Raw genomic sequence first — 20,591 nt, 5'->3', positions numbered from 1 at the left:
TAAGTGCTAGAAAAGTTTCTAGTAGTCTGATCAACGACAGTGCTTTAAATCCAGGTTCTATACTTTGCACATCTTACAGCCAAGGAGACACATCCCCCATAGACCAATTTCTCAATTCTTGTATTATCCTTAGGCCTTGTGACTTTTCACAAAACTACATAAGTAAAAGCTATGTTAATCTCATTCTAATACGACATAAGCATATTATAATGGAAAGCAACTGTGAACAATACCTTGAGATGAATCTTTAAAGCCAGAATCTGGATTAAGTAATATGGGAGAAAGAACAACCTTGCTTGGAAATATTGGACTCATTCTTGCAGCTAGAGACAGAAATAAAAAAAGTTACGAACATTCGTTTACTTTAATGACCCTCCAACGTTAAGCAGGAAAGATGCTACATGATATACTAAGGACCTCTTCAAGGATACAAAATAGAAACTACGCCCCACCTTGGCTCCATTTTGTTTCTTCCGTAAAAACTGAAGTCTCATATCGTAAACATAAAGAGCTTAAGAAAAGACATCGTCCTAAGATCTTCTCACTCCTGAAAACTATCCACGATGCCCCACATCCCAAGCAAAACCACTGCACTGCCCCCTCTCCTGCCCCTCCTAGTACTTCTATTAACGAGTCCCCACTAGACCGTGCTCTTCCCCCCAAACCCCCCGAACCTTACCTTATCTCCTTCTTAATCTCCATTGTAGCAAAGGATCTTGCAAGAAAGAGCTCCTTGAATTAAAAACCGATTTATCTTGGTATTAAATTCTCATTAAATCCTGAGGCCACATGCCTACCATACCAAGAGCTCCGACATCATCTCCGCATCAGAGAACTGCAAAATAAAGTGCAAGAAAATGACATGCCTCTCATTAAATAATTTGGGTTCTAATATATCTAGGGCGCCACGTTCATCCTTTCCTAGTCCTCCCATTACTTTCAGAGCTCGCACCTGAAGACCCATCGGCATGCCTCTGGATTCGCCTCAACTTTTGTCCTGCCTCTCTCCCTTCGCATTCTCTGGCCGAGCCTCGGAGGAAACGCGATGGCCCTGGATTTCACAAGGCCAGACGAAAAAGAGCCCATTGCAGCGAAATACACTTATCGCCCTCCAACGAGGAGCGAGGGGAGGCCCAGAGGTTGACTTAATACCCCCCGGCCTTTCCGATTGGCTGCTGCGACGTGACGTGCTCTATGATTGGCCACGGCGGCGAGCGCAGCGCCCGCGGAGAGGTAGAGCGGGATCCAAAGCGCCTTAAGAGCCCGCCTTTCTCAAACAAATAAAGGTGGTAGCTGCCGCGTCAGCGGGTGGAGCTAACTTGACCGCGACTCATGCTGTCGCGGGAACACCGGAGGTGGAGCCCCACGTAGCAAGAAGATGACCCGAAGTTGCTCGGCTGTGGGCTGCAGCACCCGAGACACCGTGCTGAGCCGGGAGCGCGGCCTCTCTTTCCACCAGTGCGTGAGAACAGCCTCCGCGCTAACTCCCAGCACGGCCAGGCGGGCGGCAGGCCACGGGGGTGGGGGGTGGGGGCGGGGCCGGGTGGAGCGTGACGCCGTCGACGTGACGTGCGTAGCGTGGGGCGGGGGAGGGAATTGGGCAACTTGGAGGGTAACGCTGTTTTGTCATCCGGCTCAATGTTTGTCTGCGGAGTGTTTGTTTTCTCCTTGCCTTACCCGTGCCCTGTAGCTTGCCTCCCGACCCCCAGTAGCTTTTAGCAGGAGTTACTCTAAAGGAGTCTTGCTGCCTTTCCGTCGTGTTATTGAAGAGACGAGAAAGGAAGGCAGTTTAGAAGAACTGTTGAAGGCGTGCGCTTTCGTTAGTGTGTGTCTTGCTTGGGAGCATGAGTACGGATGCGTTTGTTACGGAATAGAGCTCGCTTCTCCTCTCCCTCCGGTTAGCAAATCCAGTTTACTGGTGGCGGGTTGAGGTGAAGGAAAGTCCAGCGTTAATTGCAGGGTGCCAGGCGAGGGGAATGGATAGATGGTGTTGAAAAGTTCTGAACTCCCTGATGGCTTTTAGGTTTTTTCAAAGCGGCATTTGGGGTGAGGGCGGCAGGGCGCGTGACGTTATTCTGATTGGGGGGTAACAGGTTGGTGTTTGGAGAAGCTGAATCATCAGCCTTTTGGTTGTGATTAGACCTCTGGTTCCAAACCTGAGGTCTAAGGGCTTGTGATCCGCAGGTGGTCACCGTTCTCTACCTGGGTGGGGTTTAGTTTTTACAGAACTATATAAAGATAGCCAAGACGTTGTTATGTGTATCCCTTGAGGAGGAATCGGGACTGTTGTTTTGTCACTCAACTATTTATTGTTCAGGTTATCTAGTTTAAGTGCTACTTTTCTGCTTTCCCTGACTTCCCTAATCAGCCATTGCTTTGATCTACTCTTTGGAACGCAGAGAAGGCCTGGGAGACTGAATTCCACCCCCTCCCAACACCCCCCTTTTAAAAATAAGAAACAGGAGACACAAGGCTTTTGTACCCAGTAGGGTTCCGAAGGTCCTTGTTTTCAGATTTTAACTAGTACTATGTGTCATTACCAGTTGTTCACTGTTATTAGCCCAGCTCTACAAGCCAGGTCCGATTCTGGCTGTATCTGGTCATGGCAAGCGGGTTTCATTTGGCTCAAGAGTGGGGTGTATTTTCAGACCGACCAAATTTGAACCCACATCTGTGGGACAGTCTGGTAAAAGTCGCTGAAGTTAATGCGAGGTAGAAAAGTGGGTAGAACAGATCCTCTCAGAGGGAAAGAAATGTACGGTATTTTTTAAAGTGGTAGCCTACTAAGGCAATAGGAGGTAGAGAGTTAGACAAAGGTAGACAAAGGACTTTTATGAAAAGATCAAAAAGAACTCAATGGGACAAGTGGTATTTGAGTTGGACCTTGAGCCCTATCTAGAATAGAGGGTGGGATGGAAAGAGGATAGCATTTAAGTAGAAATAGAATGGAAAAGGCCTTCTTCCCTGGTGGCTCTGATGGTAAAGAATCCGCCTGCAATGTGGGAGACCTGGGTTTGATCGCTCAGTGGGGAAGATCCCCTGGAGGAAGAGATGGCGAACCACTCCAGTATTCTTGCCTGGAGAATCCCCATGGACAGAGGAGCCTGGCGGGGTACAGTCCATGAGGTTGCAAACAGCTGGACAGCACTGAGCACAGAGCACAGCTTGGGAAAATAAAAGAATGGAAAGTGAAGATGTAGAAGCCTGGGTAAAGTAGTTTGGAAACACATTCTAAAAACATGTCAAGTTAAGGAGTTTCAGCTATGTATGGTAGGCCTTTTGTAGTGTTGCTTATTCTTAAGGAAGGCTGCTTCCTCCACCTAAGCTGCTATAATTGTATCCTTTCTTTTCTGAGATTTGTTTTATTTTAAATTGCTCTCTCTGCTGCTTACTTGCCTAAAAACACTGAGTATGCTTGAATTACTTCCACTTTTAAATACACACAAACTCTTGAACCTTTGTGCACCTCTGCACTACCCTGCCACTCTCCATTTATAACCAAGTTCCTCAAAACAGAAGCCCACACCTACTTCCCTAAGTCCTGTTGATTTATCAACCTACCACAGCCAGATATCTGTCCACACCCACTGACTGAGGGTCATTGGTAATCTTGGCAAATCTAAATGAGCAATTATATTAATAACTCTTTCTCTTGACCTCTGTTTAACTTTTAATCATATTGGTCACTACTTGAAACCCTCACCTCCTTTGGCTGTTACTGACATTCTCTCCCTAGTTCTCTCCCTTTTCTTTGATTTCTTCGTCAACATTTGCTGCCCTGTTTTTCCTGTGTGTTTTCCCTAGTTTCTTTAAATAAGGAAGAACTCACTTTTTGCTTTTGTTTCATATGTTGAGGACCAAAGCAAGACCCGCTTAATTAAAAACAAAATTTTTTTTTGTAATTATTACACCAGTGTGCTGTGACTCTTGATTTCTGATGCCTAATTTCTTCCCCGTTCATTTCATTTTTTAGATTAGTGAAGTGAAAGTCACTCAGTCATGTCTGACTCCTTGCAAGCCATGCCAGAATACTGGAGTGGGTAGCCTTTCCCTTCTCCAGGGGATCTTCTCAACCCAGGGAATGAACGCTGGTCTCCTGCATATTAGGTGGATTCTTCACCAGCTGAGCCACAAGGGAAGCCCAACAATCCTGGAGTGGGTAGCCTATCCCTTCTCCAGCGGCTCTTCCCGACCCAGGAATCGAACCAGGGTCTCCTGCATTCCAGGCGGATTCTTGACCAACTGAGCTATCAGGGAAGCCCTCATTTTCTAGATTACTGGAAATTATGTTTCTAAAAGTGCAAATTTTATCATGCCTGCTCCCTCAGGGAAGTGTTTTAAGACCGCGGGCTCTTTAGTGCCTAAAAGATAGCGTCTAAGCTCCTCTGTGTAGCCTTTCCTCTATACCTCTCTTCCAACCTAAATACATTCCCTCTGTACTTCTGTTAATGGCACATGTGTGCAGAATTAGACACCATCTATGTATGAATGAGAAGGAATTGTTGGTCTTCCTGAAGGCTAAAGTTTTAAGGAAGACAGGAAAGAATAGAGAGGGGAGAAGGAGTTAGGATACTGTGGTGTAAGTCCTAGTTATAAGGTGACACTGGTCTGAAGTAAGGGCTCAGCAAAAAGGTAATATGGGAAAGAGAGAGTTAATCAACTTGCTGTTGCCTGAAGCTGCCATCTTCAAACTATTTGATCATGGCACTCTTTCCATAACAAAAATTTTGAATACATGCCTCTGATATTATGAGAATATTGGTGCTCTGTCAAACATGTGACTGACTAAATGGAAAGTGGGACCGGCAAGTTAAAAATTGAAGTGACCCTTTGATATATTCTCTTTCTGTAGGTGTAAAGAGATTAAGAAATTCCTTTCATAACCAAGGAAATATATGTATTGGTGATTTGGAAGAGTTTTGCCTGAACTGTTGTAATGAATTCTATTTTAAACTTTTATTTATATGTAACAAACATCTGTTTCCCATCACTGAGAATAAGCAGATGGTAACATGTTTGATTTTTTCTCTTTTTTAGAAGAGACTTAAGCTATAAGTGTAGTTAAAGCCTTGCCCCTCAGTCCTTTCTCCCTCCCTCCCTGGATGTAACTCCTGTAGAAAAGGTTTTGTTAGCCACTTTTCTGGAAAATATTTGAAGTGCAGGGAGCCAGAGGTAAATCCTCACTAGCATTATAAAAAAGGCATAGTCAACAGGAGGAAGAAAATGGATTCTGTGTTACAGTGTAAGCCATTTCATTATTATGTATATGAGATGGTGATTGGTTTAGAATTTTTCTGGTAAAGAACCTGCCTGCAATGCGGAAGACCTGGGTTGGATCCCTGGGTTGGGAAGATCTTCTGGAGAAAGAAAAGGCTACCCACTCCAGTATTCTGGCCAGGAGAATTCCATGGACTGTATAGTCCATGGGGTGGCAAAGAATCGGACACGAATGAATGACCTTCAGTTTCAGAGGTGGCTTTAGACTAGGGACATCTGGATTCCAGTTTTATTTGGTAATTAATCTATTTACTTTGATTTATTTATTTATTTGGCTGCTCTGGGTCATAGCTGTGACACCCAGGATCTCCTGGTCGTAGTTGCAGCTTATGGGATCTTTAGTTCTGTCTTTGGAACTCTTAGTTGCAGCATATGGGATCTAGTTCCCTGGCCAGGGATGGAACCCAGGCCCCCTGCATTGGGAGCACAGAGTCTTAGCCACTAGCCCACCGGGGAAGTTCCTGAATTCCAATTTTAACTGACTATTTACTGATGGCTAAACTTGGCTGCTCTAGTTTTGGTTTCATCTTCTGTGAGAGGATAAAAACCTATCTTACAGAGCTTTGTTTTGTTTTGTTTTGTTTTTAAGACTAAAAATGTTTTTAAAACATACAAAACATAAGGTGATTGCTTTAAAAGTATTATTGTTAATACCAGTTTATTTTTGTCCAGAACTCAATCATGCTGGTTAGACTACAGTATTTACCAGCCTTTTCCGTGTCATCTTACACATCAGAAACCTACAAACCTACAAAGCTGTTTGGAACTAGCTTAATGTAACTACTTCAAGAGCTCCAGGTGTGCCAGTTGGGAAGCTTTGCATCAGAGAATCAGGCTAGTAATGTAACTTGGTAGACCAGCGAACTTTTGATGGTCCCTTACTTGTTAAGAGACTACACTCAATCTGGAAATGTTGCCTCACAAACACGTACCATTGTTAAGAAAACTCAGAAAAGAGAGAGATGTGCCTTTATTTATTGGAAAATAATTCCCTGTACATTCTCTCATGATTGTGTAGCATCATTTTCCTGGAACAATAAGATAAAAAGTCCCCCAAGTGGCATTGGTTGTTCCTAGCAAAGAACAAACTTTAGATGGTACCTTTCCATTTACAGAGTGCTTTTGAACACATCTGTGTCATATACTTGCAGCCCTGCAGGAAGCTGATAGATTGAGAGATGTATCTAATACCACATGGCTGATAAAAGGGAATTGAGGCTTAAATGCAGGTTTTCTAACTCAGTGTTGTTTTTCAAGGTGATTGAGAGAGTATCTCAGAATTATGTTTTACCGTTTTGACATATCATTTCCCTAACAAAATTAGCTGAGAAAAATGAAACTTTTTTTTTACCAGTTTCAGTTCCTTACAACTATATGCTTTAAAGCATGAATTAAAATATTTAAGAGTCATACCTGTCGATCTGTCTCCAAGATAAAGAAGAGGGTGCAGAAAGAGCAGTTCTGTGATTTTCATTACATTAGTCTCATGAGTTTTTCCCCCTCACTCATTTCTGAATATAGTAATTTGGCTGGGATTGACAAGTAGAAAAATGGAAGGTAGTTTTTATGTTCAAGACTAAGAAAATGTCTTTTCAAAACAAAATAGAAAAACTGAGTGTAGGAAATGTACTTTGTTTTCTTTTGTTGTTCAGTCACTATGTCGTGTCCAGCTCTTTGCGACCCCATGGACTGCAGCATGCCAGGATTCCCTATCCTTCACCATCTCCCGGAGTTTCTTCACACTCATGTCAATAGAGTTGATGATACTGTCCAACCATCTCACCCTCTGCTGTTCCCTTTTCTACTTGCCTTCAGTCTTTCCCAGCATCAGGGCCTTTTCCAGTGAGTCAGCTCTTCGCATCAGGTGGCCAGAGTATTGGAGTTTCGGCTTCAGCATCAGTCCTTCCAATGAATATTCAGGGCTGATTTCCTTTGGGACGGACTGGTTGGATTTCCTTACAGTCCAAGGGACTCTCAAGAGTCTTCTCCAACACCACAGTTCAAAAAGTATCAATTCTTTAGCATTCAGCCTTCGTCATGGTCCAACACTCACATCCATACATGACTACCAGAAAAACCATAGCTGTGACTACATGGACTTCTGTCAGCGAAGTGATGTCTTTTTATTTAATACACTGTCTAGGTTTGTCATAGCTTTTCTTCCAAAGAGCAAGCGTCTTTTAATTTCATGGCTGTAGTCACCATCTGCAGTGATTTTGGAGCCCAAGGAAATAAAATCTGTCACTGTTTCTATTTTTCCCCCAACCTATTTCATTTGTTGTGATAAAACTGGATGCCATGATCTTCGTTTTTTGAATGTTGAGTTTTAAGCCAGCTTTTTCACTCTCCTCTTTCACCCTCATCAAGAGGCTCTTTAGTTCCTCTTCACTTTCTCCCATTAGGCTGGTACCATCTGCATATCTAAGGTAGTTGATATTTCTCCTGGCATTCTTGATTCCAGCTTGTGGTTTATCCAGTCCACCGTTTCACATGGTGTACTCTGCATATAAGTTAAATAAGCAGAGTGACAGTATACATACTTGATGTGATCCTTTCCCAATTTTGAACCAGACTTTTGTTTCTTGTCCAGTTCTAACTGTTGCTTCTTGACCTGCATACAGGTTTCTCAGGAGGCAGGTTAGGTGATCTGATAGTCCCATCTCTTAAGAATTTTCCAGTTTGTTGTGATCCACACAGTCAAAGGCTTTAGCATAGTCCGTGAAGCAGAAGTAGATGTTTTTCTGGAATTCTCTTGCTTCTTCTGTGATCCAGCGGATTTTTTCTACTTGTTTTCTACTGTTTAGTAATGAATTTCCTCAAAATTCATCAGAAGCATCTGTTTTCTCACAAAATTTCTGAGGGTCAGGAATTGTGGAGTGGATTAACTAGGTGTGACTGGGAGTGTCATAAGATTGCAATCAAAATGTTAGCCTGACTGCAGTCACTTGAAGCCTTGATTGAGGCCAAAGGATATCCTTTCAAAAAGGCTCTCTCATGTGGCCTTTGACTGGAGAACTCAAGTTTCTAACCAAGTGGACTCGCCACGGGGCTGCTTATGACATGGCAGGTAACTTCCCCCAAAGAAAAACCATTCAATAGAGCAAGAAAGACAAATCCTCAGTATTTTTTTCTGATCTACTCTTACAGCCCATTATCACCTCTACCTTTTTAATATTCTTTAGAAGCAAGTCACAAACTCCAGCCCACACTCAAGGGGAGGGGAATTAGGCTTCACCCCTTGAAAGGAGGCATACCAAAGAATCTGTGGATATAGTTTAAAATTGCCACAGGAAAGGAAAGAGACACATGTTAAATTTGAGCAGATTCTGTTAACTGTAGGCTGTGCAGATAGAATGTGCAGAATATTAAATGTGAGAATTGTCCACATGCAAGTTAAAACAGATGAGATCACTTAGATACTGAGCTTTTGGATTTAAAAAGTCAAAGAACTTTGAAATCAGATCAAGTGAGTTAAACTTTAGCTGGACTAAATGTTTACATAAAAGCAGTTAAATAATAAATGGGTTTGTGTAATAAATAATACTGTAGTATTACTATGAGGTTTCTTGTTAATGGAACTTTAATATGATTGCTGTAGATTTCCAACTGATACCATACAGCGCTCAAAATGGATCAGGGCTGTTAATCGTATGGACCCGAGAAGCAAAAAGATTTGGATCCCAGGACCGGGTGCTATGCTATGTTCCAAACATTTTCAAGAAAGTGACTTTGAGTCATATGGCATAAGAAGAAAGCTGAAAAAAGGAGCTGTGCCTTCTGTTTCTCTATACAAGGTACTTAAATCTAGGTGTAAACAAAATTCAATTTATAGAACTGAAAATCGAGACTGCTCACATTATAGCTAGGATTTACAGAGATAAAAGCAAAACCAAAAACCTAGGCCTTAAAAAGTAAATCCAATAATACAATACTTTTATTTTTTTAAATATATATGTAACATTATGTAATATTTTTAAATACATATGTATTAATAATTCTGCTTTGGAAGGTGTATATATGCAAATCATGTCTAGAAATACATAAAAGTTACTGAAGTGATCGCAAAAATCAACTAGTAAATGTAAATAGCCTTAGAATTCAGGGTTTTGTTTAAATATGAGACAGTTTTCATAATATTGAGCTAGCCAAAAAGTTCCGTTGGTTTCTAAGTGAAAATAAAAGACACATTTTTTCATTTTCACCAAGAACTTCTTTGAACAACGTATTTACTGTTCTGTTCCATTACCTTCTGCCATTTTTCAGGCAATTTCATAATTCTGTCTTCCCAAAACTCTCTATGTTTTTGAGCAAAGAACTGCTACAAGTGTCTTTCACAATATTCCAGGGAATTAAATTTTTTTCTGTTAAGATAATTTTGTAAAAACTGAAATAATTGGAAATCCGAAGGTGCAGTGTCTGGTGAATACAGCAGTTGAATCAGAACTTCCCAACAAAGCCGTAACAGGCTTTGCCTTGTCATTAAAGAAACACAGTCTTGCATCAGCCTGATGGAAGATTATGTGTTTTTTATTGAGTAATTCTGGACGCTTTTCATTGAGAGCTGCTTTCAGTTGGTCTTATTGGGGTTAATCACTTGGTTTTTTAGAAGGAGCTCATAATAGAGGACCCCTTTCCAATCCCACCATACATACTATATCACCTTCTTTGGATGAAGTCCGGCCTTTGTGGTTGGTGGTGGTTCATTTCATTTGCCTCACAATCTCTTCCATTCCACATTATTGTCTAGTATCCACTTTTCATTGCCCATCCCAATTTGTCTTAAAAATGGAATGTTTTCGTTACATTGCAGTAGAGAATTGTCACATGTGGAAATGTGGTCAAGGTTTTTTCACTTATGTGGAACCCACACATCAAAGTGATGAACATTACCAGGTTGGTGCAGATGATTTCCAGTGCTTGATTTGGATGTTTTGAGTATGTTTGCCCTCTTCCATATGGTGTAATGGTGATCATTCTCAATGTCTCGATTTGATTGCTATCAACTTCAGCTGGTCTACCTGACCATGGAGCATCGTTCAGTGAAATCTGCAGCATAAAACTTCGCAAACCACTTTTGATGCGTTCAATCAGTCACAGCACCTTCTCCATTCACTGCACAAACCTTTTTTTGCATTTCAGTTGCATTTTTGCCTTTCTTGAAATATCAGTAATTAAGTATAATATGCTGAAACTGTTGCTTTTTTCCTCCCCCTTCAATATTAAAATGACTACACAAAAATTCACCAATTTTGATAGTTGTTTTTTTTTTTTTTTAATGTATGCTGGTATGACATCTGTCACAAAACAGTCTAACATAATTGTTCCAAATTAGGTTAAAGACAACTTTTTGTAAAATGGCTCTTTTTTGTTAGAGCCATCTTACAAAAAAGAATGAACTCTTTGGCCAACCCAATACTTTGAAATTATCTACCCTTTTTTTTGGCTCTCCCCCAAAATGTTATTGATTTTGACCAGAAATGTACCTAGTCATTAGCATTGATATGGAAGGAAGTATACAGAAAATAGAAGATTCTCTATGAGTCAGTCACCAGTATTGGTGTTATATTTTTCTGTTTCTTTTTATTGCTTTTATGTTATCCTTTTACCCCTTAGTCATGCACTCACTCCATATATGACTCAGTCACTGTCTGCAGTCTTCATATAGTCACCCAACTATTCTGTCCTGGTACTGCCCTCACCATCCTTTTATTCATTGGAATCTCCTTTCAGTGTTGTTTTATCTCATTCCCTCTTTCAGAAGAATATACTTGGTGTCACATCCAAACTCATAAGTTCCAAGAGCTTTCTATTAATTAATTTGTGCATCTCTAACTGCTCTGAATTCTCTTTTGGAACCACAAATACTTACCCACTACATATATGATAAATTGCCTTGCTTTTATGATTTTATTTAAAATCAGTAATAGTTATAATTTATTGAGACCCACAATGGTCCAGGCAGTGCACTAGGCAATTTATGTAAATTAGCTTATTGTAGCCTCAAGTCAACTCTGTATTGTTATCCACATTTTATACATGAAAAGTTGAGGGATTATAGAGGTTAAGTTACAGCTTTAAGTGAGGGAGCCAGGAGTCTTGCTTCCAAGGCCCATGCTCTGTCCTATGCCTTCCCTTCTGCACAAATAACTTCCCAGTCCCCTTCATTAACCATGTTATTACTCTTTCAAAGAACAACTCAAAACCGTCCCAAATTATCACCACCTTTCACTAGTTACTTGAATCATTTCAGAAACTCAGCATTACGCTACTATTTCTGTATAGATCCCACCCCCAAAAAACTTGTGTACCTTGTCCTGGAGACTATACATTTTTAAAAATCAGAGATTATTACCTTTTCTTTCATAACTAACTCTCCACGGCAGCCAGGTGAGTTCTTTGTATTCAGTGATATTTTAATAGATAATCATTGTGTGATAATTTCTAAAATAAACCTCATTTTCCATTTGTGTCCTAGGTTCTCCAAGGTGTACACCTTAAAGGTAAAGCAAGACAGAAAATCTTAAAAGAGCCACTTCCTGATAATTCTCAAGAGGTTGCTACTGAAGACCATAACTACAGTTTAAAGAGACCTCTGACAATAGGAGCAGAGAAACTAGCTGAGGTGCAGCAGATGCTACAAGTGTCCAAAAAAAGACTTGCTTCTGCAAAAAACTACAGGATGATCAAGAAGAGAAAAGGCTTACGACTAATTGATGCGCTTATAGAAGAGAAGCTACTTACAGAGGAAACAGAATGTCTGCTACGAGCACAATTTTCTGGTATGTTCCCCAGTGACCAGTAATACTGCACAGCTCCTAATTTTTATGAAATATCATTACATTTTTATTTTGTATTGCCCATGAAAATATGCCTTTAGCCGGAGGTTCTCTAGCATAAGTAAGAAAAATGAAAAATAATCACCAAAATCTTGTTACAGTTGTCCATTTTTAAAAGTTCTATGTTTATTAGAGGAGAAGCAAAGAAATGTATAAATGATAAAAATAACACATAATCCTACAACCCAGAAATGAGATCATATAGTTTATACCATATATTGTAATTTTCACTTTTTATAGTCACACTCTTGTCACTGCACATTCTTTGTAAGCAGTTTTAACTGCTGCATAATTTATCAGTAAAGCCTTTTTTGCAATGAGTTGAACTACATAATTTGCAAAATCTCTTTGAGTCTGAAAATTGTGTAAGTCTCCAAAGTTAATTCTGAAATACTCTATAAAGTATATATATATCCATTGAAAGACTACCTAGTCTTCGTGAACCAGGATATTTGAAGAGGGGTAACATAAGAATTGCCAACATACTCTTTGATGAAAGGGGTAGGGATTTTTGGATTTGCATTCTGGTAAAAAAAAAAAAAAAGAAGAAGAAGAAGCATGTCAAAAGGAGTAGATACCTCCAGTGGAGGAGCATATTTTATGTTTTTCCAGGAGGGGAATATAGGTTATAAATAGGGGTCCTCACCAGGAACAGAGAATTTTTTTTTCTCAATGGTAGGAAAGACTTATCTGTTCATTCTGATTAATGCCATATACCATATCCCTTAAAATGTTTCTTGTGTCTAATTTTTACTTTCAGATAAATTGTAACCAAGGAACAAACTAAAACAAATGAATGTCCTCATAATCCAGAGACTTAATTTTACTCATTTATTTCATTTTCTACCCTGTTCCTCGAAAAATATCCACATAGGCTGCTAATGAATAGTAAAACATAAATAACTTAAGTTGGAACATTTTTCATCCCTCTTTTTAGTGAAATGATCTACAATGAACAAGATAAATTTGATAGTCTCTAAGACTGGATAGTAACCTCTGAACCTACTCAGTTAAAAGGTGGTTACATTTGAATTTTGGTGCCTAGCACATTTTTATATCCAAATACTATGATCTATGTCTGAAAATGTTACTGTACACATTTTTCATCACAAGGAATAAATTTACTCTTCACAGATTTTAAGTGGGAGCTGTATAACTGGAGAGAAACAGCTGAATACTCCGCAGAAATGAAGCAGTTTGCATGTACACTCTACTTATGCAGTAGCAAGGTCTATGATCATGTAAGAAAGATTCTCAAGCTGCCTCATTCTTCCATCCTCAGAACGTGAGTTACCTTTTCGATGTAAAATAAAACATACTGTTCTTTCTTGCAGTTTATCCACTAACACTGTTTGTATTCACAGTCTTCCTTTCATCCACTTTCTCTTTTTAAAAACTTGCAGGTGGTATTGCAATAGCATCACAATCTTGATATTTGATCAGCAAAATGAGGACATGTAAGCTGACAATTTGTTTTTTTTTTTTGCATCTTTCAGATGGTAGAGACTCTGGGTGGTAAAATCTGAATCTTGAAATAGTGGAATTTCTCATATACTTCAGTAGTTTTAATATGTGATTAGTTTAGAAGATTTTCTAGACTGATACCATTGGTTTGAGGCACAGATCACTGATGCCAGTGCAGTTGTCCAGAGAACAGATTATGAAAAAGAATTTTTTAGGATCCGTGGTCAAAATACATAGATATATTTATTTTCTCTTCTTGTTGTTGTTCAGTCGCTAAATCATGTCTGACTTTGCGACCCCATGGACTGCAGCACACCAGGCTTCCCTGTCCTCCACTATCATTTTCTCTCAGTGGGAAGCAAAAAACCACAGTGACTGTGATGCCTTATAAATTTATTACTCACTATTCACTGTTATTTAAAATCACTGGTTTTACAGATCCCTTTATTTTTATTTATTTGATTCAAATGGCAGCAGTGTATTGCCTCACACTTCTGGAAGCTAGAGGTCCAAAATCAAGGTGCTGCTGCAGGGTTAGTTCCTTCTGAGGGTTGTGAGATGAGGGTCTGTTCTAGGCCTCTTTCCTTGGCTGATAGATGGTGGTCTTCTCCCTGTGTTTATCCACATTGTCTTCCATTATCCAAGTGTGTTTCTGTGTCCACATTTCCTCTTCTTATGAGGACATAGTCATGTTGAATTAGGGTGTGCCTTAATGACCTCATTTTAACTTGATGAGTAAAGATCCCCATCTCCAAATAAGAGCACACTCTGAGGAACTGGGGATCAGCTTGACGATACATCTCTTTCAAGGCACACAATTCAATTCACACCAGTCACATTCCTGCTGCCTGGGTCTTCCAATACCTGGAGACTGTAGACTAACTCCTTCCTGTGGCTCCCGGAGCCTCTGCGATGAAACGTGGCTCTGCTGGGCTCTGCGGCTCATCTCCTGCTTCCTTCCCTGCCCTCTTAGAGTCCGTATTCCTTCTATAAGGCATTTCTTGCTGATTCTGACCTTGGAGACTTACTCCTCCATCTGCCTGATATGCCCATTCTCCCTGTTAGTCCTGGATGTTAGCCCAACCTTCAGACTCAGATCAGATGACACATCCTTTCTGAAGCCCAGCCTGCTCTTCCTCCAATTCTGGCCGAGGTGCCCTCTTGCACACACAATGTGGAATTGAATCTTAGTACTTAAGACACTGTCTACCTCATGAGACTGAGCTGCTCAAGTCCGAGGTCTGCATCTGGTTCTCTGTTACAGCTCCTGCCCCGACAGTGGTTGCTCGATAAATATTTATGGAATGAAAGAATGCCTGGATGTGCATTTAGGATTGTGAACAGATGTAAGGAAAAAGATCTGGAAGAATGTCTTTAAAATATTAAGTGATTTTTAAAAAATTATTTATTTATATTGAAGTGTAGTTGATTGGGAAGATCCCTTGGAGGAGGGTATGGCAACCCACTCCAGTATTCTTGCCTGGAGAAGCCAATGGACAGAGAAGCCTGGCAGGCTGCAGTCCATGGGGTCGCACAGAGTCGGACACCACTGAAGCAGCTTAGCACACATAGTTGATTTACAGTGAACAGTGTTGTCTTGCTTCAGGCGTGTAGAGCACAGTGATTTAGTTACTTGTATATATATATTCTTTTTCAGAGTCTTTTCCATTATCGGTCATGGCCAGGTTTTGAACGTGGTTCCTTGTGCTGTACAGTAGGCCCTTGTTGTGTATCTGTTTGATATAGAGTGGTGTGGGTATGTTAATCCCAGATTCCTAATTTATCCCTTCTGCCTTTTTGCCTTTGGGATCCGTACTTTTGTCTTCTATGTCTGTGAATCTGTTAGTTTTATAAAGTTCACCTTTTAACAGTGGTTTTTTTTTCTTTTACTTTACATTTTGTACTTTTCTGTATTGTTTCATTTATTTAAGAAAAAATGAAAGTGTCATTTTATACAATCAGAAAAAAATTTTTTTTCACTTTGAGTCAGGGGAAAAGTTGGTGTGAGAGAGAAATCAGTTGCTTCCCTACAACTCTAAAAACCTGGTTTGGGTATTTCTACTCTAAGTTATAAAAACTTAAAATGAATAAGTTCACTTGTCTTTCTGCCTGATAAGCTTCAGTCTAGTAGTTGTGGACATTAAAGGTATCATTCAGATTTCCGTTTAAAAGGCAAGCTCACCAGAACATAAACTTTTTTAACCTGTTTAAGCTAGAACTCTTACTGAGAAGTATTAAAGAGTTTCATTATATACTTACTGTATGTGTAACACAGTTAGCATCTTTAGAGTTCATTTGAGAATCGTAATGCAAAAGAATAAATTTTATTTTATTAAACTTTGGTGACACGCTTGAAAAGGGTTTTTCACCATACCAGTGAGTTGTAGCACTCTGTCGAGAGCCACTGTATGTTTTCTCATTGTCTTATTTTGCCCTATTTTAAAATATAAACAACTGGTTAATATTTTTGCCTCCTAAATAGTTACAGTATGTCTTTTGCATCCTATAATTGTTTTTCAAATCTATTAGTGCATCTTAAAATCAATTTAGTGAGTCATAATTCACATTAAATTTTATATATGCATTTATATGCACACATACATATAGTAAGGATATGGCATATAGTAAGGGTAAATTGTTTATGAAAATTCTGGGTTGCAGCAATCTACCTGCAATGTAGGAGACCTGGGTTTGATCCCTGGGTTGGGAAGATCCCCTGGAGAAGGGAATGGCTACCCACCCCAGTATTCTTGCCTGGAGAAGTCCATGGACAGAGGAGTATGGTGGGCTACAGTCCATGGGGTCACAAAGAGTCACACATGACTGAGCAACTAACGCCTTCAGATTGCAGCAAAATATTTGGAAAGCCCTGTTCTGAAATATATGGAGACATACTTTAAAATTTCAATTAAATAGAGATCGGCTAGTCTAGGAAGTAATCTTGGCAACCTAGAATATAGCCCCCAAATAAAAAATTCAACCTAAAAAAAGTCATTTGAGAGTTATAAAAGTAAACTTCAGCAAAGACAGGCATATCAGTCTACCTCAGAATCCATTTAGTCTTATTTTAGACAATTATTAAACTTGACTACTTCCTTTCCTGATCTGTAGCAATTTAGAGTGAATTAGACCTGATAGAAGAATTCTGTTAGTGACATTCACTAACAGTAATAGGAGAGAATTAGCAGCAGCCTGGGAAGGTCAAGGAAACTGTAAAAGAACGCCTAGACTTCCCCGGTGGTTCAGTGGTTAAGAATCGGCCTGCCAGTGCAGGGGACATGGATCTGATCCCTGGTCCAGGAAGACCCCACATGCTGCAGGGTGACTAAGCCCGGGTCCTACAACCACTGAGCACATATGCACCCAGAGCCGGTGCTCTGCAACAAGAGAAGCCACCGCAGCGAGAAGCCCGTGCACCCCATCAGGGAGTAGCCCCCACTCTGCAATTGGAGAAAGTCCTTGGGCAGCAACGAAGACCCAGTGCAGCCTAAGTTAAATTTAAAAAAACCAAACTCCTAAGATAAACATCATAGTATAGGTACTTTTGTTGGGAGCTAGCAGGCACTTAATTGTCCCAAAGGGCATAGTTCTTTGCCTGTAAAGAGCAGTCAGGAAAGCACTGAACGAGGGTCTCAGGAAAGCTGAGTTTCCTGTTTGTGCATGACCAGCAGCACAGCATGGGCCGGACATCTTACCCTCTCCCTCTGGGTTCAGCCCGTGGGTTGGGTGGATCCCCTGGAGGAGGGCATGGCAACCCATTTCAGTATTCTTGCCTGGAGAATCCCCATGGACAGAGGCGCCTGGCGGGGCACAGTTCATGGGGTTGCAGAGAGTCGGACACGACCGAGCAGCTAGGCACAGCACAGTAGCGGCCTCGCAGTCTCCTCAATGGTAAAGTGAGGTCGAGGCACGCGGTTTCTCAAAGTTTTCTTCCCCTCTACAGTTTTCTCATTGCAGTGAATATACAGGTAAGGCTGGTTTATGATCTAAATGATAAACACCTCAATTAGAACAAACCAGGTAATTGATTTGTACACTTCTTTTAAGTGAATAAGAAGTTTACAATTATTTTGTGGTATGTTTGCGTCTTAAAAAATGCTGTTCTATTTAAGTTTCTCTACTGGGGCTTCCCAAGTGGCACAGCGGTAAAGAATCCACCTGCCAGTGCAGGAGATGCAACATATGCTGGTTCGATCCCTGGGTTGGGAAAATCCCCTGGAGGAGGAAATGGCAACCCACTCCATTATTCTTGCCTGGAAAATTTCATAGACAGAGGTCTCTGTCCATTGGGTTGCAAAGAGTTGGACATGACTGAGCACCTGAGTGCACACACCTCATTTCTCTATTATCTTACTGTTTTATGGTAACAATAGGAACATATGCTTGAAAGTGTGGGTACAATTTGGCTACTTGAATTTATTTCAATAGGGAGTTGAGGCTACTTTAGAACCATTTAAGGCATTTCCCCTTTTTTAATGCCTTTATTAGTGGTTTTTTAAAAAATATTTACTTGGCTGCACCAGGTCTTAGCTGCAGCACGTGGGATCAGTTCCCTGATCAGGGATCGAAGCCAGGCCCCCTACACTAGGAGCCGGGAGTCTTAGCCACTGGACCACCAGGAAAGTCCCTCTTCTTCTCTGTTTTATATTTTTCATCTTTTACATTTTCTAGATGGCTGTCCAAATGCAAACCTGGTCCAGGTTTCAACAGCAACGTTTTTTCTTTTCTTCAGCAAAAAGTAGAGAATGGAGACCAGCGATATCAGTCTTGTTCATTGATGATAAAAGGTCTGTCTCTCACGCAGCAGCTTCAGTGGGACCCCAGCAGTCACCATCTGCAAGGGTTTATGGACTTCGGTCTTGGCACCCTTGATGCTGACGAAATGCCACTCGCCTCAGAAACTGTCTTGCTCATGGCAGTGGGTATTTCTGGTCACTGGAGCACACCTCTCGGTTATTTTTTTGTAAACAGGGCCTCTGGATATTTGCAAGCTCAGCTGCTTCGTCTGACGATTGGCAAGCTAAGTGACATAGGGATCACAGTGCTGGCTGTCACGTCTGACGCCTCAGCTCACAGTGTTCAGATGGCGAGGGCACTGGGGATACATCTCGACGGAGACAATGTGAAGTGTACATTTCAGCATCCTTCATCATCCAGCCAACAGATTGCCTACTTCTTTGATTCTTGCCACTTGCTTAAATTAATAAGAAATGCATTTCAGAATTTCCAAAGCATTCAGTTTATCAACGGCACAGCACATTGGCAGCACCTCGTGGAGTTAGCAGCACTAGAGGAACAGGAATTATCGCATATGGAGAGAATCCCACGAAAACTTGCAAATCTGAAGAACCACATACTGAAAACGAATTGTGCCAGCCAGGTCTTCAGTGAGAGTGTGGTCAGGGCATTAGAATGTTTGCTGTCATTAGGCCTGCCTTCTTTTCAGAACTGTGTTGGTACCATCCACTTCTTACGGTTAATTAACAATCTGTTTGACATTCTTAATAGTAGGAACTTTTATGGAAAGGAATTTAAAGGACCTCTATTACCTGAAACTTTTAATAAAATCAACCATGTGTTAACTGAAGCCAAGACTATTTTTGTTACATTATCTGACACTAGCAATAATCAAATCCTTAAAGGTAAGCGAAAACTGGGATTCCTGGGATTTTTGCTTAATGCTGAGAGCTTAAAATGGCTCTACCAAAATTATGTTTTCCCCAAAGTCATGCCTTTCCCCTATCTCCTGATGTACAAATTCAGTCAGGATCATTTGGAATTATTTCTAAAGATGCTCAGACAGGTATCAGTAACCACTTCTAACCCCACCTGCATGGCATTCCAGAAAGCTTACCATAATTTGGAGACCAGACACAGATTACAAGATGAGGTCTTCCTAAGTGAAGTAAGCAGCCTTGACATTTCAATTGCTCGAAGGACAGACCTGGCCCTCGGGACAGTTCAGCGTGAGTATGGTGTCAGCATTATAGAGAGTCTTTTTTACAAAGAGGATATTTGCCCAGACTGGTCTGACTGTTTGCTAAGTGAGGCATTACTAGATCTGTCAGTTCGTAGGCGAAATCTCACCTCTTACGCTGGTTATATTGCCAATAAGTTATCAGCTCTGTTAACATGCGAGGACTGCCTCAGTGCGCTGTATGCATCGGATCTCAAAGCCTCTAAAATTGGATCCCTGTTGTGTGTTAAAAAGGAGAATGGTGTGCATTTCCCTTCTGAAAGTTTGTGCCGAGTCATAAATACTTGTGAGCGAGTTGTGAGAACCCATTCAAAGCCGACAGTTCATGAACCACTGCTTCCCAAACAGAGGGAATTTTACCTTCAACAGAAAATATTATATGAGCTTTCTGGGCATATTTATCTTTTTGTAGAGTTAGATGAGCATCTCTTTGATGGAGAAGTATGTGCCATCAATCACTTTGTAAAGTTACTAAAGGATATCATAATCTGTTTCTTAAAGATCAGAGCTAAAGATATAACTCAGTACTCCTTAAAACACCACTCAGAAAGAATTGAGCTGAAATCTTTGTCAAGGAAACACTGGTCATCTTCACAGAATTACAGATGTTCAAGTTTTGCGAATACCAATAAATGCAGGCATTTGCTAAGGAACAATAGATACCCATTCAAATGAAGGACCTAAAATATATTAACATTTTTATTAAAAATAATTGGTCAACATTTATTTTAAAATTCAACTGACAATATTTTACAAATTCTGCACAGTGGACAAGTTTGTGTTTATGTCTTAGGAATTTCCATTATGTACGTTATCAAATCTACATGGAATTTGGTAGGGCTTACAAACATTTCAGAGTTACCTAAAATGTAGAAAGCGGGAAGTCAGTAAGAACAGACTAGCCAACAGGTGCTGTGTTTGAATTTACCACTATCCAACTGAGTAATTCAACTGGATGTACTTTAAAAACAAGTGAGAATGGCAGAAACGAGCACAATATTGTAAAACAATTATCCTCCAATAAAATTTTTAAAAAG

At 40.4% G+C, this 20,591-nt stretch overlaps 1 protein-coding gene across 4 annotated transcripts; it reads left to right on the top strand.

Annotated features, from left to right (window-relative positions):
* The first annotated feature begins 1,177 nt into the window (after positions 1-1,177).
* Positions 1,178-20,343, top strand: THAP9 (THAP domain containing 9). 4 transcript variants are annotated; one of them, XM_061145681.1, is made up of 5 exons: positions 1,179-1,458; positions 8,876-9,071; positions 11,753-12,056; positions 13,248-13,398; positions 18,549-20,343. In XM_061145681.1, exons 1-5 carry the CDS (start codon positions 1,379-1,381, stop codon positions 20,227-20,229), a joined length of 2,412 nt encoding a protein of 803 aa, XP_061001664.1. In that variant the 5' UTR covers positions 1,179-1,378; the 3' UTR covers positions 20,230-20,343. The 4 variants fall into 4 exon arrangements, with proteins under 4 accessions (XP_061001665.1, XP_061001664.1, XP_061001662.1 ...); XM_061145679.1 differs by having other exon boundaries at positions 1,184-1,458; positions 18,249-20,333; XM_061145680.1 differs by lacking the exon at positions 1,179-1,458 and adding an exon at positions 1,630-8,344 and having other exon boundaries at positions 18,249-20,335.
* The last annotated feature ends 248 nt before the right edge of the window (positions 20,344-20,591 follow it).

This window comes from Dama dama, chromosome 6, assembly GCF_033118175.1.
Source record: "Dama dama isolate Ldn47 chromosome 6, ASM3311817v1, whole genome shotgun sequence".
NCBI classification, from domain to species: Eukaryota; Metazoa; Chordata; class Mammalia; order Artiodactyla; family Cervidae; genus Dama; species Dama dama.
The sequence above is the reverse complement of the archived record's forward strand: the minus strand, read 5'-3'. Positions and strand labels throughout refer to the sequence as shown.

What these genes read in the sequence shown, in the direction of transcription:
- THAP9 (XM_061145679.1), top strand. Translation starts at nt 1,379, where the DNA reads ATGACCCGAAGTTGCTCGGCTGTGGGCTGCAGCACCCGAGACACCGTG. An exon ending in GCTACGAGCACAATTTTCTG is followed by an intron (nt 12,057 to 13,247) that starts GTATGTTCCCCA and finishes TACTCTTCACAG; the next exon opens with ATTTTAAGTGGGAGCTGTAT. An exon ending in CATTCTTCCATCCTCAGAAC is followed by an intron (nt 13,399 to 18,248) that starts GTGAGTTACCTT and finishes TACATTTTCTAG; the next exon opens with ATGGCTGTCCAAATGCAAAC.